This window comes from Chrysemys picta, chromosome 1 (assembly GCF_011386835.1).
Source record: "Chrysemys picta bellii isolate R12L10 chromosome 1, ASM1138683v2, whole genome shotgun sequence".
In the NCBI taxonomy this organism is placed as follows: Eukaryota; Metazoa; Chordata; order Testudines; family Emydidae; genus Chrysemys; species Chrysemys picta.
The window spans coordinates 191,258,278-191,273,646 of NC_088791.1; the positions used below are offsets into that span (position 1 = coordinate 191,258,278).

Consider the following 15,369-nt stretch of genomic DNA (forward strand, 5'->3'; position numbering starts at 1 on the left):
AAGGGGGTCTCTGTGATGATTGAACCCATCACAAAGATAATATAATCATGCTTCTCAATCATTTCCCGAACAGTGGGACTGAGTGTGATCAAAGGAAAGCAAGTTGCTCTGTCACTTGGTCCAGGGATTCTTAATACACAGTCCCTCTAACAAGAGTCGCTTATAATATTTTAAAATTTTTAACATTTTTGGAGCAGAGCTAGAGAATGTGGGGGGTCAGCAGTGAAGGGTAGTTGGGGAGGTGGGGGAGAGGAGTTGGGAGGGTGCAGGTTGAGGGGCTTTGCTTCACTGGGCTGTGCTCTGGCATACCTATGGAGAAAACAGCACATTCCTTGATGACTCCCCACAGTGTAAGGGCTTGTCCAAGCACTGTCTTTGAAAGCCCAGGTTGACTAGAGCTTTGATGAAGAACTTAGTTTCCAAAAGTAGTTTCTCTGCCATCCTTCAACTAATAAAGGACCCTCCTTAAAGGGACCCCTTTTATCTGAGTGCTCAGAAGTGCTGGCAGAGCAGAACCATAAGGATGAAGAGTGACATACTGGGAGGTGGTGGTAGGGAGTGAAGCATAGCTATCTGTGCCTTCCTCTACGGTACAAATCCCCCTTCCCTCCCCATTCCTTCCAAGACCCAAGGAGGGTGCTCCCATTCCCTCCATTTCTTCCCAATTGGAGAGAACTGAAACCAGCACTTCCTACCCCATTTGTATTTCCCCCATTTCGCTTCAGGAAGTGGGGAAGGGACACTAAGCCTCACTCTTCCTTCACCTTCCCTTCGTCCGGTGCTGCTCTTGTGGGGAGAGTGGGGGGGGGGGGGGAAGTCAGCAATGCAGGAGTATGGGGAGAAAGGGGGGTAAGTTGTGCAGTGGGGGATGCATGTGGGCTTCAGTTCTACCTTCTCATCTGTCTCCCCTTCAAAACATGCCCCCATAGTGCTGAAACCAGGATGGGGAGCTGGGAATGAGCATGTTCAGTGCATGACAGACATATAATATTGAAGCTAGGGTGAGAAACTGGGGATGGGCATGTTTGGGGCTTGGTCCAGTACATAGCACCAAGATATTTGGGAGCTAAGAACAAGCATGCTCTGAGCATGTGTCGAGTCCCTTCCCAACATCCTAGAGCTGGGTTTGGGGTAGGGACTCTGCATCTCTGCTCTCCTGTCCTTTATTATGTCCAGGTAGACTATGAGCAGTTCATGTAGCCATTACCCACCTCATAGCCCCATTATGCTTATTGGGGCATGCAGTAGCAAGGAACAGGGTAGAACTGTGTGTTTAGGGGGGCTTGGAGCAGCAGGGATATATGGGTGATCAGAGCAAATAACATGACAAAGGGAATATTGGAGTAGTTGAAACATCGTGGAGAAATATGGGAGGTCCCAACAGTGAGGGAGGAACATGGGGGTGTTGGAATAGTGCATGGATTTGGTGCAAAGGAGGAGGTTATAGTTGTGCGGTGGAAAATGGGGGACTTCAGCTCTTTTTCACCAACATTGTTCCTGCATCTCCAGTGATCGCCTCTCCAGAGAGAAGAGAAAGAACTGGACAGGCAGTGAGGTACAGGAGACTAGGAGAAGATGCAGGGGCAATGAAGGGACTAACATGCAGTCAGTGCATTCTGTGACTGGGGTAATCGCTGCCAAGAAGCTGGAGGCAGTGGAGGAGGAAAACTGGGCTTTGGTACATAGAGATGCTGAATTTATATTTGTTTTGTTTTTAAAACCCAACTGTCACAGATCCTAGGGAGCGCTCCCTGCTGGCCACTTACAAGAACAACTGTAAGGGGAATCCAAGTCTCTGCTGCTCGGGATCCCCTGGGGTGTTTCAAGCTCCTGGAGTATGAACAGAATGCAACCACTGCCCCTATATTGGGGTCCCTAGGCACAGAGGCAGGGTGCTGACCTTCTATCTACCACTCCCCTCTGAGTGTTGGAACCTGCTGTCTAGCTACCTAGACCCACTGGGCGCAGTGTTGTTCCGCCAGACTCCCTGCTGTGTAAACATGCCTTTTGCCTAGAATTCTACCCAAAAGGCGAGAAGTTTCTAGTTTACAGTTTAATTTCATTCATGCCCACAAAGATTACATGAAAATACTTGTACCTAACCAGGAATATGGAAGAGTTGTTACTCCTCCATTGTGAACTATCCATTAACAACCATACAAGTCAATAGAGTAAAGGATGTGGATTTTAGCTGCTTATTTCCTGTTGGTGGAGGAAGGGAAGTCATAGCTATCTCAAGTGTTATTATTCTATTGACTTGTATGGTGGCTAATGGATAGTATACAATGGGGGAGTTAGACCTTTCATACTCCTGGTTAGGTACAAGTATTTTATGTAATCTTTGTGGGCGCTATTCATTAACCACTATGCAAGTCAATAGAGCTATGACTTACCTTCCTCCACCAGCAGGAAACAAGCAGATAAAAACCACATCCTTCTAAAGGAAGTCAAAATTATGGCAAAATATCCCTTGGCAGGATACTATTTGAGGTAATCACAGAATTACAGGATTATAAGAACAGCCATACCGGGTCAGACCAAAGATCCATCTAGCCCAGTATCCTGTCTTTTGACAGTGGCCAATGCCAGGTGCCCCAGAAGGAGTGAACAGAACAGGTAATCAAGTAGTCCATTCCCTGTCGTCCATTCCCAGCTTCTGGCAAACAGAGGCTAGTGACACTATCCCTGCCTTTCCTGGCTAATAGCCATTGTGGGACTTATCTGCCATGAACTTATCTAGTTCTTTTTTTAACCCTGATTGTTTCTATGTAAATGTAGGAAAGTCTCCGGGCTAAACACAGACCGTGAAAAAGCCAGTCTCCACCAGAGTCAAAAGTTTTTCCTGGCAATTGTGGGGGCCTAAACTTATCCATTTCTGTGTAATCTAAGCTTCTGTTTATAAACCAAAAAAAGCCAATATTTTTATAAATTACTGATTACTTTAGATATCTCAATATTTGGGTGTCCAACTTGGGACATCTTTAAGGAGCCTGAGTTAGCACATGGGTGTTCAGCATTTACTGAAAATCAACCCCCCTACAGGGAGACTTGATGTGAGCAATCAAAAAAACAAAAACAAAAAACCACTGTTCAATCTTGGCCAAGTTTTCAAATGTAAATAATGTTTTCATAGAATCAGGAATTTGAAGAGCCCCTAGTGATGCCTGAAGCTTTTGCCAAGCAGCAGAGTGAAATTAACAAGGCTAATCAGTTTTACTGCTCTCATTTAAAACCCTTTGGGCAGCAGTGAAGCTGTTAAGAGTCATATCACTTGTTTACAAGTCTACATCTGTAGATATTAACAAATTTACAGCCATTAAAGATAATGTAAGTCTTATGTCAGCATTCTTCAGTGAACTCTGAACTGTCATTTATTGTCAAAACCCTGTTACCAGAGTGTCCACATTGTCTGATAAATCCCCTTAAAAGAGCATCTGCATCGGAAGAATGAAAAATAAAGGTTTAATTTCATAACTTAAGTCCTCCATTGAAACACTATTAATAGTTTCCCAAGTTATGTTATCAGTCCACTTTTTTTCAGATTCTAATACCCTGATCTGAAATTGTGCAGCTTTCACTTAAGTAACTGAGTGCTAAATTGTAAACTGCTTGCTTACTTTGAACAGTTATTCACACAAGTAATCCTGTTAAGTTCACTGGTGAGCAAGGGGTTCATATTCAGGCCTTTTATCAATACACTGGGACATTTTTAAAGAGAGGGTCAAGAGATTCAGTGTTTGAAAAGAATTATGGCTATATGTATTTCTTATATCTGAGAATCCTAGAAATGTAGGACTGGAAGAGACCTCAAGAGGTCATCTAGTCCTGTCCCCTGCACTGAGGCAGGACTAAGTATTAGCTATACCAGCGGTTGGCAACCTCTGGCACGCTGCTCGCCAGGGTAAGCACCCTGGCGGGCCGTGCCAGTTTGTTTACCTCTCACTGGCCGCGGTTCGCCGTCCCAGGCCAATGGGGGCTGCGGGAAGCGGAACGGGTGAGGGATGTCTGGCCGGGAGTCTCACTAGAAAATTTGCTTTCTAAGTTTGACTAGCTTTTGTTCCATCAATGCACTAACAGAGCTGATCTCGTAACAACAGTGGGGCAAGGGTAAATTAGGAAATTTTCAAAATTACTACCCTATTAGGGTAGCACATCAGTGATCCATTTAAATGTAGAAATTGATCACTCTCTTCATTTAAGGCTCTTTGGAAAGTGGTGGTGAGGATTAGCGTGGAACAATGATAACAGGGCTCCTCCTCCTCTATACTGTACCCCTTTTATGCCTGTGCTCTATCCAGTGTTTCACATGCCATATCTGCATATCAATTCAAATACCCTAGTTCTCCACACATACACACCTCACCATGGGAAAAACCTGTGTTGCTCTTGTCCATTATGCCACCCACAACACCTTGGCTATTCCATTCACCTGCCAATCCTGATAATCCTCTATCTGCCTGAAGGACATAGGTTACTAGGATGCTGCTCACCTAACTCCATTATATGGGTGTGTTAATGAATTATCAATTATTTTTGTGGTGTTTTCTTTAAAGGTGCATAATAAAAAATTTTTTGGACTAACACTGAGCAGTCATAATTGTTGGCTAATCAGATTTGTGTAGTAATCCATGTATATTCTCTGAACAATGACAGGAGCAGCACTGTGCCAGGATGCCCTAAGCAGCTATCCTTCCCTACAGCAATTGCTCAGCAGCTCCCCCACTGCCTGCCTGCCACACCATAGTACAGGAAGGAGAATAGTTAACATCTTTGGCTATTTTGCCTGCTTCCCTGCTAGGCTGTGGGAGCTGCAGGGAGATTGTGATAGGAGTTTTGGGTATGTCTGAGCCTAGGTGAGTGCCTAGGAAAGAATGGCTCTTTCCCCTATATAGCCACCCGGGAGTGAAAAAGAGAAGCTGAGACCCAAAAACCAGTTATGGCTCCCTGCATCTCTGCTCCAGCCTGGGGTCAGTTTATTGTGCTCCAGTTGGCAAAATGTTCCCAAGGGACCAGTTGGTAGATAGCAACGTGCTCCAATCACTCACCAGTGCATGAAAGATGTGAAGTGTAGGAGCTGGCTGTACCATCTTTAAGCCATATTGGAGTCTCCTTCACATTGAGAAGTAACCAGCAAGGGATGTGTCAGGGTTCCTTCCCCACTCTGAAGTCTGGGGTACAGATGTGGGGACCCACATGAAAGACCCCCTAAGCTTATTTTTACCAGCTTAGGTTAAAACTTTCCCAAAGCACAAGTTCCACGTTGTCCTTGATCGCTGCCACCACCAAGTGATTTAAACAAACATTCAGGAAGGGCCACTTGGAGCCCTACCTCCCCCGCAAAATATTTCCCCAAGCCCTTACACCCCCTTTCCTGGGGAGGCTTGAGAATAATATCCTAACCAATTGGTTACAAAGTGAGCACAGATCAAACCCCCTGGGTCTTTAGGACACTGAAAAACAATCAGGTTTTTAAAAGAAGTTCATTTAAAAAAAAATCACCTCTGTAAAATCAGGCTGGAAGATAACTTTACAGGGTAACAAAAAGATTCCAAACACAGAGGATTTCCCCCCTAGGCAAAACTTTAAAGTTACAAAAACAGGGATAAACCTTCCTCTTAGCACAGGGAAAATTCACAAGCTAAAACAAAAGATAATCTAACACATTTCTTTGCTATTACTTACCATTTCTGCAATACTAGATGCTTAGTCCAGATATGGCTTAGGGAGATGTATTTGCCCTGCCCTGGTTCCTTTGCTGACTTCGAGAGAACAAAACAAAAGACACAAACAAAAAACCTGCCCCCACAGATTTGAAAGTAGCTTCTCCCTTTATTGGTCCTTTTGGTCAGGTGCCAACCAGGTTATCTGAGTTTCTTAACGCTTTACAGGGTAAAGAGGGATTTTATGCTACCCTTAACTGTATGTTTATGACAGGATGTGTAGCAGCTTCCACTTTTTGCATCACCAGAATACTGCAAAAGGAGAGGAGCAGAGCTCAGAATCTACACCAAAGTATTGATTTGTGGCCTCTTGACCTTTTTGATATAACATGTTTGGTCCTTATGCTGTAAAGCTTAGACTTCATTGCTGAAATATGATTTTTTTTCCCTTCTTTTCTTTGCAAAATAGTGCTCTCCCTCGTTTGTTCTTCCTTGTTGCCTTGCCATCAACAGCATCCCAGACTCCAGTGACATGCTGTTTGAATCCATTTGGTTCCAGTGACATAAAGAAAACACCTGGAACAGAGTAGTTGGGGAACTGCACAAGAAGTTGAATGGAACAGTGCCAGCAATAACATCCTTAACACATTAGTTAAAAAGAAAACATGCTGATGCTGACAGCCCAGTTAACAACTTTCTCATGAAAGGTGACACGTTTCTTTTAGCCAGTAGGCGGCTATGTTTTCCAATAGACTTCTTTCCTGCAAGCTTTTTTTGTACCCTAAAAGAACTTGAGTGGAGATGAAATCAAATCTTTAGGCAGTTGTTTTTAACAAATTCACTGTCAGTTATGTGAAGCAAAATCTATCTTCAGTACTGCCCCGTGTACCTGCCAATAACAGGATGATGCCCTTGTACCTGTCCCCTCCATGGGAATGTTGCCTATGAAAGTGCCAGTATGAACATGCCTAAGAATGTAATCATGTTCTGTTGCTGCACAGAACTTGTAGAGGAAACATGCAGCTGTGAGGTTAATCCGAGTTTAATAGTATAAATTTCAAAGCTTGTATGTATTGTTTCTGGAGCGTTAGGAGATCTGGTGTTGGATGTGGTGGTAGGTTTTCTTTTTTCAAAATTGTCTTACCAGTCAGAAATAGTGAGTTGAAGTAGCCTGCACATTTAAGTGGATATTCTCTATTGTTTGTACCTTAAATTACAGGTATGTTAGGAGAAAATGTAAACTCCAGGCTGAGACTAGACTAAAAAGGATTACTCAGGGTGGCCAAGGGTTCTTTGTTACTCCTCCCAGAAAAACTTTAACATACCTGGGTTTTTTTTTTGATTTGACACTAACAAAGATTTTAGTCAAAATAACAGACTGCCTAATATTAGGCATAAATTCTATACTAGAATAAACATAAGATTTCCCCCCCCCCCACCCCCGATTTAAAACCAAATAGTGCAAAAGCAAAACTTCAGCATTTGCATTTCTCTTTAAAAGCATACTGTTGGGGGTGTGTGTGTGTGTGTGTGTGTGTATATATATATATATATGTGTGTGTGTGTATATATATATATATATGTGTGTGTGTGTGTGTATATGTGTGTACACACACAGTAGATATAACTATGCTAGACACTTGCCAAATACATAAGACATAACTCTACCACAAAAAGCTTTCCTCCTGATAGTTTAAAAAAAATCCCAAACCACTCAGCATTATAATACAATCAAACTTCTAACTCTACTAAGAGTTACACCTCTACCCAGATATAACGCTGTCCTCGGGAGCCAAAAAATCTTACTGCATTATAGGTGAAACCACATTATATTGAACTTGCTTTGATCCGCCGGAGCGCTGCTTTACCGCGTTGTATCTGAATTCGTGTTATATCGGGTCGCATTATATTGGGGTAGAGGTGTATTCCCTCTTTTTATACATAAGGAATGCTGAGGTTTCAGACCCAACTGCATGCACTTGTCAAATTGCTAATGGTTACCCTAGCATTTCCTTGGATATAAAATCAAATTTCTCTTTATAACAAGTAAACATTACGCTATCTGTCAACAGCAAACTTAAATTGCAATGTCTTTCTAGGGTATGTTGATCTCTCTCTCGCTCTCTCTCTCTCCCCCCCCCCTTTTTGTTTGCCTCATATTGTATCTTCTATATATCTGTCAGTCTTCAATCAAATTTTTCCAATTGTTCAAGTCTAAATTTCAGCTCTTTCTACATTCATCTATCACTTCTTTTCAAGACATTTCTCTGCTTTTGTGGCCTGCTCTGCTTGTTTCACTCACTGCCTACCCCCACTTTCTCTCTAGTGTTCTCTCTGCTATTTGGTACAGCTTTATGCATTCCTAAGCATCAATCCGGTTGCTAGTTGTTAGATTTATTTTGTCCATCACTGGTGCATGCAAGGATGGAGTGATAAGCTTGCTCTTCCTGTGGAGTTCCTGAACTACATGTGAGAGATTCTCTCCCTTCAAATGACAACTCTGCAATGCTTGCAAGCACTGTGCTGCCCCAGTATTCATAATCGTTGATTTTTTTTTAAAACGTTTGTAAAATGTGAGTTGGTGAAATGGATTGTTAGTTTGTGTTTTTGATCCGTTTACTCTGGTTCTGTCTCTTATCAAATCTGGTCTTGTGTTCTCGCCGGTTGTAGTTTTCTCTTTTTTCCCCTCTTAGCCATCTACCTCTGGTTCCCTTTTCTTTCTACTTCTTTCCTTGCCTTTCTGCAAACACTCCCACTGAGGCCTTGGCTACACTTGAGAATTCACAGCGCTGCCGGTGAAGCGCAAGTGTAGTTGCGCCGCCAGCGCTGTGAGAGCTCTCTCGCAGCACTGCAAGTACTCCACCTCTCCAAGGGGAATAGCTTGCAGCGCTGCGAGCAAGCATGCAGCGCTGCAGGCGCTGATTACACTGGCGCTTTACAGCGCTGCACTCGCTGCGCTCGGTGGGGGGGGGGCGTTTTCACACCCCTGAGCGCAGCAAGTTGCCGCGCTGTACAGTGCCAGTGTAGCCAAGGCCAAAGTAAACAGTTGAGGGGTGCAGGAGCAGCTCCTCTATTTTACTGCTCCCTTTCTTCTCAAAGTTTTAAGTGAATATAAAATTTTCTATGCCACACTGATTCAGTAGTACATCTACAGAGCTAAGACACTGCTGGAAGACTTTGCATAGGAAACTGTTTCAGCATCTGTTAGCTTAAGAAACCAAATCCAGAATACTTGGGGATGGGAATAGAGAAATAGAGGCATGGTTTTGTCTGCTGCAGAGTATGTGATACTGAAGCAAAAGGTTGAAGTGCTAATCATTTATAGTTGGAAGGGCTTTCGAAGAATTACTGTTAGTGACTAAACAGTTAAACATTAATCTAAGTTGTATTATGATATGATTTTAAGCTTAGATCTTGAAGGAATTGACACTAATCTTATAGTTAGAAAAACTTTTAACTGCAGTTTAGAAGCAGAATTCAGTTAGTCAATGTTTATGGAGTGAGATAAGTGTGGTAGTAACTTTCACAGATAGACAACTGATCTATAATCTGTTTATCTTATTTTAAAACTAGTCTCTTCCTTTGTCATTTCTTCTCCTGCTTCCTAAATTACAATTAGTTGGGGAATTTGGTTTTCCTGACATTGTTTTCAGTAGTAGTAGTGTGTATGGTGGTTTTTGTTTGTTTGTTTGTTTTTTCCAGTGACAAAAGTGGAGGTAAACTTATGTAGTAGGTTTAGGAGTGAGGAATCTGCAGAAATCAGAAAAGCTTAAAGAAAGACCACTATCAAATCCAGACAAAAGAAAACTGCTGTTGCAAGTTAATGCCATTCTTTTGGTACTTTTGTATTTTAATGGTTTTGATACATTTCTGCTGTTGTTTAAGCAGCCTAAATTATTCTCCCTTCAGTTCTGTTTTCTTTTGCTTTTCTTTTTTTGTCTGGAAAACACAGTGGAATCTAGTAGGACAGGAGGCAGCTTATTCACTATTTTGTGGCTCTGTCACTGGCCATTGTCCTTCTGGCTCAGTTCATGTCACTTCTTGTGTGGAGTAAAAAAATGCCCATTTAAAAAAAAAAAAAAAAAAAAAAAAAAAAGTTAAACTCAGACACTCTGGCATTGCTTTAACTTTGAAGAATAAGCAGTATTAAACAAGTAAATGTTTTTAGTGGATGCATGGAGTTCCCACCAAATAATCCATTTTTGCCTTGTAATATCCTTTTTGGAGTTGTGTTTACAGTAGTTTAACTTGCACTCTTGTTAGGTTGAATTAACTTGTTTACAGAGTAAAATGCTATGACTGAGTGCAAAATAGTCTTTTATTTGCATTCTAGTCTTTAGTTTCAATTTTTTTTCTTATGTATTTGTAAAATCACAACAAGATACTAAATCAGCATGATGATGCATCTCAAAGATTCTTGATCAAACAAGATAAAATTAAAATGTCTCCTTGTAGAGAGTGTGCATTTTCATCAGCTGTGGAATTAGATGTCATATTCTTGCACTTGAATAGGATAGAGATGTTGTACCCAATGGAAGTAACGTTTTGAGGAACTTGTTCTGCTGTTGCTAGAATCTTGTCTGTTTGTATGGCTGATTTAACTCTTCCTTACTACATCACTCTTCCATTATAAATAAGGGCACTTAACTTTTGAGGACATTCTTGTTACAAGAGTGAAATGTAGCTCTTCACTAGTAAAGGCAAACAGGAGAAATGCGTGGGATGTTGCAAAAACAGCGTGCATTAGTTTCTCCTCAACTAACCGTTTAATTAATTTTACATCTTAGTTACCCTTATTTTTCACATAGCAATTGACTATATAACTATAATAAAGTGTGTTTTTAAAATAAAGATATATTAAATATATCTTCACTGCAAAGATATATTATATCTTAACATACTTCCTTTCTGTTTCAGGCATCTATTAGCAAGCTAAAAGTGACTGAACCATGGCTCAGTTTCCAACACCTTTTGGGGGTAAGATTTTTGTTGTTTGTTTTTGTTTTAAAATCAGAAAAATTACATTCCTTTTTAAATGCTTTCTAGATAGTAATGTCCATGAGACCCATTCACCTAATGTTTAGCCATCTGCTCTTCTGGTACTCTAAGGTGTGACAAAGTGGGTTTTTCCTCTTTATTATGTTGTACGTGAGCCTATGTGAGTCTTACTGTTTTGCATGAATAGTGTGTGTACCTCGGTTTCCCTGTGTATTGCACCAATGCCTAGGGGGTGGGAATAAGAGTGTGACTTTTGCTGAGACCCTCAGGAGCAGGTGAGAGAGCTCCAGCTGCCTGCATGTAAGCAATGGACAGTGCCCCTCCTAACCGGAGACCCAGGAGCGGGATGCGACCAGGTGACACTTTGCCTGGGAAGGGAGACAAAGACCAGGAGGAGGGGCAACGGGCATGTCGGAGGTCAGCCAGGCAGTCTGCAGTTGGGGACTCAGAGGGGGGGAGGGATAGCTCAGTGGTTTGAGCATTGGCCTGCTAAGCCCAGGGTTGTGAGTTCAATCCTTGAGGGGGCCACTTGGGGATCTGGGGCAAAATCAGTACTTGGTCCTGCTAAGGAAGGCAGGGGGCTGGACTCGATGACCTTTCAAGGTCCCTTCCAGTTCTAGGAGATGGGATATCTCCATTAGCCATGGGGATGGACTTCAAGTAGGAAAGGAGTCAGGCAGGTTTGGAAAAGAACTGTAGCCAGGGGCAAGAAGCCCTCCATCCTGCCCCCAATCTCATAATGGCAGCAACACTAGATGGGCAGTATGCCAGCTGGAAGATCACACCTGAGTCCCAATAGCCCACACCTGTGGCTCTCAACCTTTCCAGACTATAGTACTGTATCCCTTTCAGGAGTCTGATTTGTCTTGCATGCCCCCAAGTTTCACCTCACTTAAAAACTACTTGCTTACAAAATCAGACATAAATATACAAAAGTGTCACAGCCCACTATTACCAAAAAATTGCCTACTTTCTCATTTTTACCATATAATTATAAAATAAAGTAATTGAAGTATAAATATTATACTTACATTTCAGTGTATAGTATATAGAGCAGTATAAACAAGTCAACGTTTGTGTGAAATTTTAGTTTGTACTGACTTAGCTAGTGCTTTTTATGTAGCCTGTTGTAAAACTAGGCAAATATCTAGATGAATTCATGTACCCCTGGAAGACCTCTGTGTGCACCCACGAGTTCACGTACCCCTGGTTGAGAACCACTGGCCCACACCAACACCCCTATAGTTACACCTCTGACTGTGGAGCTCAGCTGCATCCCCCCCCCTCTGCTTTCATATAGATTGCAAATGGAGGGCTCTGAAAACTGTCAACACCAGCTTCCTCCCACTTCCACCTGTATAAAAACCCATATATCAACCCCTTCCTTCCACTCATGGACCCCTACTCGTATGCAGGCTGAGTCCTCCAGGGCTAGCACAGGCTGTCTGGCCCACATAGTTCTCATGCAATACAAAAGAGCAGAGCTTCTAGGGAGCCCATCCATGAGCTCTAGGCTACTTTCTTCCCTGAGAGACCTAGAAGGGACCCGTGTGGGGAAGGGGAGACCCAAAGCCTAGTCTCTTTGAGCACAGGCAGATTGGTAGCCATTTGAAATATATTTTTGGAGCAAACTCTGAGCCCAATTACACTTCCCTCTCTGAAGCAAGATTATGGGGACAAACTCCCAAAGGGGAAATAAATGAATAATAAAATCAGTGCTTGGTTCCCCTGCTCACCTTCGCGGAGTGCAGCATGGCAGACCTATGCAGAAAAATCAGATCATGGACAAATGCTGATTTTTCTAGGCATGTATTACGCCCCTGTCTATCTCCAAAAACAGGAGTTCTTCCTTCTTTAGGATGGAAGGCCTGCGGTCTAGATCAGACAGAGAATCAAATAGCAAAATAATAATTATTAAAAACCCACAATAATATAGCATAGGCCAGGGGTGTAGGCAACCTTTCAGAAGTGGTGTGCCAAGTCTTCATATAACTAAACTATTGTATGTAAAGTAAACAAGGTTTTCAAAATGTTTAAGAAGCATCATTTAAAATTAAATTAAAATGCTGATCTTATGCCACCAGCCTGCTCAGCTCGCTGCCAGCCTGGGGTTCTGTTCACCTAGGCCGGCAGCGGGCGGAGTAGGGCCTGCAGATGGGACCCCAGACCTGGGAGTGGGTGTTTCAGGGGTCAGGGCAGAAGGGTGAGGGGTGTAGGGCAGAAGGCTGGGGTGTGTGGGGCGTGTAGGGCAGAAGGCTGGGGTGTGTGCTAGAGTGTGGGGGGTTCAGGGTAGAGGGATGGGGCTGTGGGGTTGCAGGGCAGAAGGCTGGGTGTGTGTTGGATTCAGGGCAGAGGGCTGGGGGTACAGGGCAGAAGGCTGGGTGTAGGGGGGTTCAGGGCAGAGGAATGGGGCTGTGGAGGTGCAGGGGCAGAAGGCTGTGTGTGTGTGTGTGTGTGTGTGTGTGTTTGGGGGGGGGGGTCAGGGCAGAGGGCTGGGGTGCTAGGCTCATGGGGGTGCTCCCAGCCCTCTGCCCTGAGCAGCTCATGGCAGGGGGCTGGAAGGGATATGCCCTATTTCACCCCCTTCCCCCAGGCTCCGTCCCTACCTCTCTCTGCCTCCTCTACGGAGCTGTGTGCATGCTGCCGCTCTTCCCCCTCCCCCTCGCTAGGGCCATCAGCTGATCGGCGCAGGGAGGGGGAGGAGGAGGGGCAGGAAAGCACCACACTGGGGGAAGAAGAGGGGGAGGAGGGAAGCTTGGGTGCCGCAGAGCCAAGCTTCTGCCTCCTGCCCCAGCAGGGGAGAGCGGTGGGCGGGGGGGCTGAGTGGGGCTGGGGGCCAGGACCGCAGCAGGGAGCTGCGTGCCACTCAGAATCGGCTCACGTGCCATGTTTGTCATGCGTGCCGTAGGTTGCCAACCCCTGGCATAGGCTTTTTCAGACAAGAGTATTGAGTGCTGAAAATACGCTAAGGAGGCCCACAGCCACCCAAGATGAGCTATAGTGATGTGTCCCTCCTCATGGACCCTGGGAATGTTTAATGGAGGGGTAGAAATGTCCTGAGCATTGCAGTGCTTCTGTCCAAGTTCCTGATAGTTCTTTTTCTCTCAAAGTTTTCTTTCCTTTCATCTTGCATTGTGTTTTACTCATTCTTTGCTTTCCTCTTGGGCTATTGTCTGTACCCTACAGCAACTCAGTTACAGTGCTGCAGCTGTGCCTTTGTAGCACCATAGTGTAGATGGTTTTTACGTCGACAGAAGGGCTTTTTCTGCCAATGTAGTTAATCCACCTATCTGAGGGATGGTGTGATAGGTTGATGGAAGAACTCTTCTGTCAACCTGGCTGCCTCTGCATAGAGGGTTAGGTTGACCTAACTGCGTTGCACAGGACACGAAATTTTTCACAGCCCTGAGTGATGTAACTAGGTCAATCTAATTTTTAAGTGTAGACCAGGCCCTAGTGTTTCAGCAAAACTTTTTTCTGTATTTTGAAGTGATGTTAGTCCTTTCCTGCCGAAGAAAAATATGTAGAGGCTCAACTTCTGAGTTCCTGCTCTTTTTGGTAGAGACTTCAATGGCTCAGGGACCATATTCTAAAACTGTTCAAATGGGGTTTCTGAAAAACTGACATGCTTTATGGTTTGGGAGACCTGTGTGGATGATGTCCAGATCTCATTAATCCGACATTTACAGTATTTGGGCTCAATATTGGAAGCGCTCAGCCTGTTACATGTGGGAATTTCATTCACAGAGCAGTTTCTGAATCTTGTTGACTCGTCTTAAACTCTGGACTATACTGTTTGTGTCCTGTCACACAAGATGGATAAACTGTTTTATGAACAAGTTGTGTTTGAAATAATGTTTGGACCATGTCTATATGAAGTTCTTAAATGGGTGTACAGAGTCTCTGAGAATTAGGCATAGTAATTGGGAGTTTTCTTCTCTTGCAGCCTGATCATTTTGTCAATTTAATTTTCTGTTCCAAAAAATAAGTCTGGAACAGTTGAGTGCTCTTTCACTTTTTGATGAATGAAACTGAACGATTATCTTTTAGGGGTTCCAGTGTCTGATAACATACCTTAAAAAAACCCAGATTTGTTAAAAGCTTTAAAGGACTGGTCCAGGTAAACTTAGGCAATGATGTAGAAATAAAGAACAAGATCTAGACAACTTGTTATTGCAAGTCTGTATCTTTAATGTTCTATTCAGGAGAACTGTATTTTGTTAGCATTAGATGTCTTTGGTTTCCTGAGATTCTGGCCAGCAATAGTTGTTTATTAGCTCTGCTGCAGCAGTAATAACTATGATATGCTCCTGGAAGTGTTGAAAGACACTGTTGTATTACCAAGCCAAAAATTATGAAGACCAACCTTATGTGCAATATTGTGTAATAGTATCTTAAATTATTTCTTAAGTGAGAGATGAGATGTAGTGTTGGCTGTAAGTATAAGGAAAAGTAACCTGGAGGACAAAAGAGAAACTTTATGAAGAGAAGAGAAACAAATGCAAAAGTGTCCCGACTAGACAGTGGAAGTAGATTCTGCACATCTGTACTGAGATCTGGAGAAGGCATTCTTAATGTCACTGTATTGGTTTTTTGTTTACCTTTTGTTTTTAAAAAGGTAGTTTAATGTGAAACTTATTAAATATTGAACTACAAACTTTAAATTTGCTCTGGAGGATCCAAATAGTACAAAATACTCCTACATGTTGAA

General features: G+C 43.1%; 1 protein-coding gene across 36 annotated transcripts in view; it reads left to right on the plus strand.

Moving 5' to 3' along the window:
• ITSN1 (intersectin 1) overlaps window positions 1–15,369 on the plus strand; it is a 200,261-nt gene that overhangs the window by 33,582 nt on the left and 151,310 nt on the right. For 25 of the 36 annotated variants that reach the window (XR_010600018.1, XR_010600015.1, XM_065589903.1 and 22 more), the window contains one exon: window positions 10,578–10,637. Coding sequence is in view for 33 of the 36 variants with exons in the window: in XM_065589903.1 (XP_065445975.1) it covers window positions 10,610–10,637 (28 nt within the window). In the remaining 3 variants the exon portion in view is untranslated. Of the gene's footprint in view, window positions 1–6,129; window positions 6,368–10,577; window positions 10,638–15,369 lie in introns of all 36 variants that reach the window. The other 11 variants (XR_010600017.1, XM_042855793.2, XM_065589957.1 and 8 more) reach the window with 1 other exon arrangement.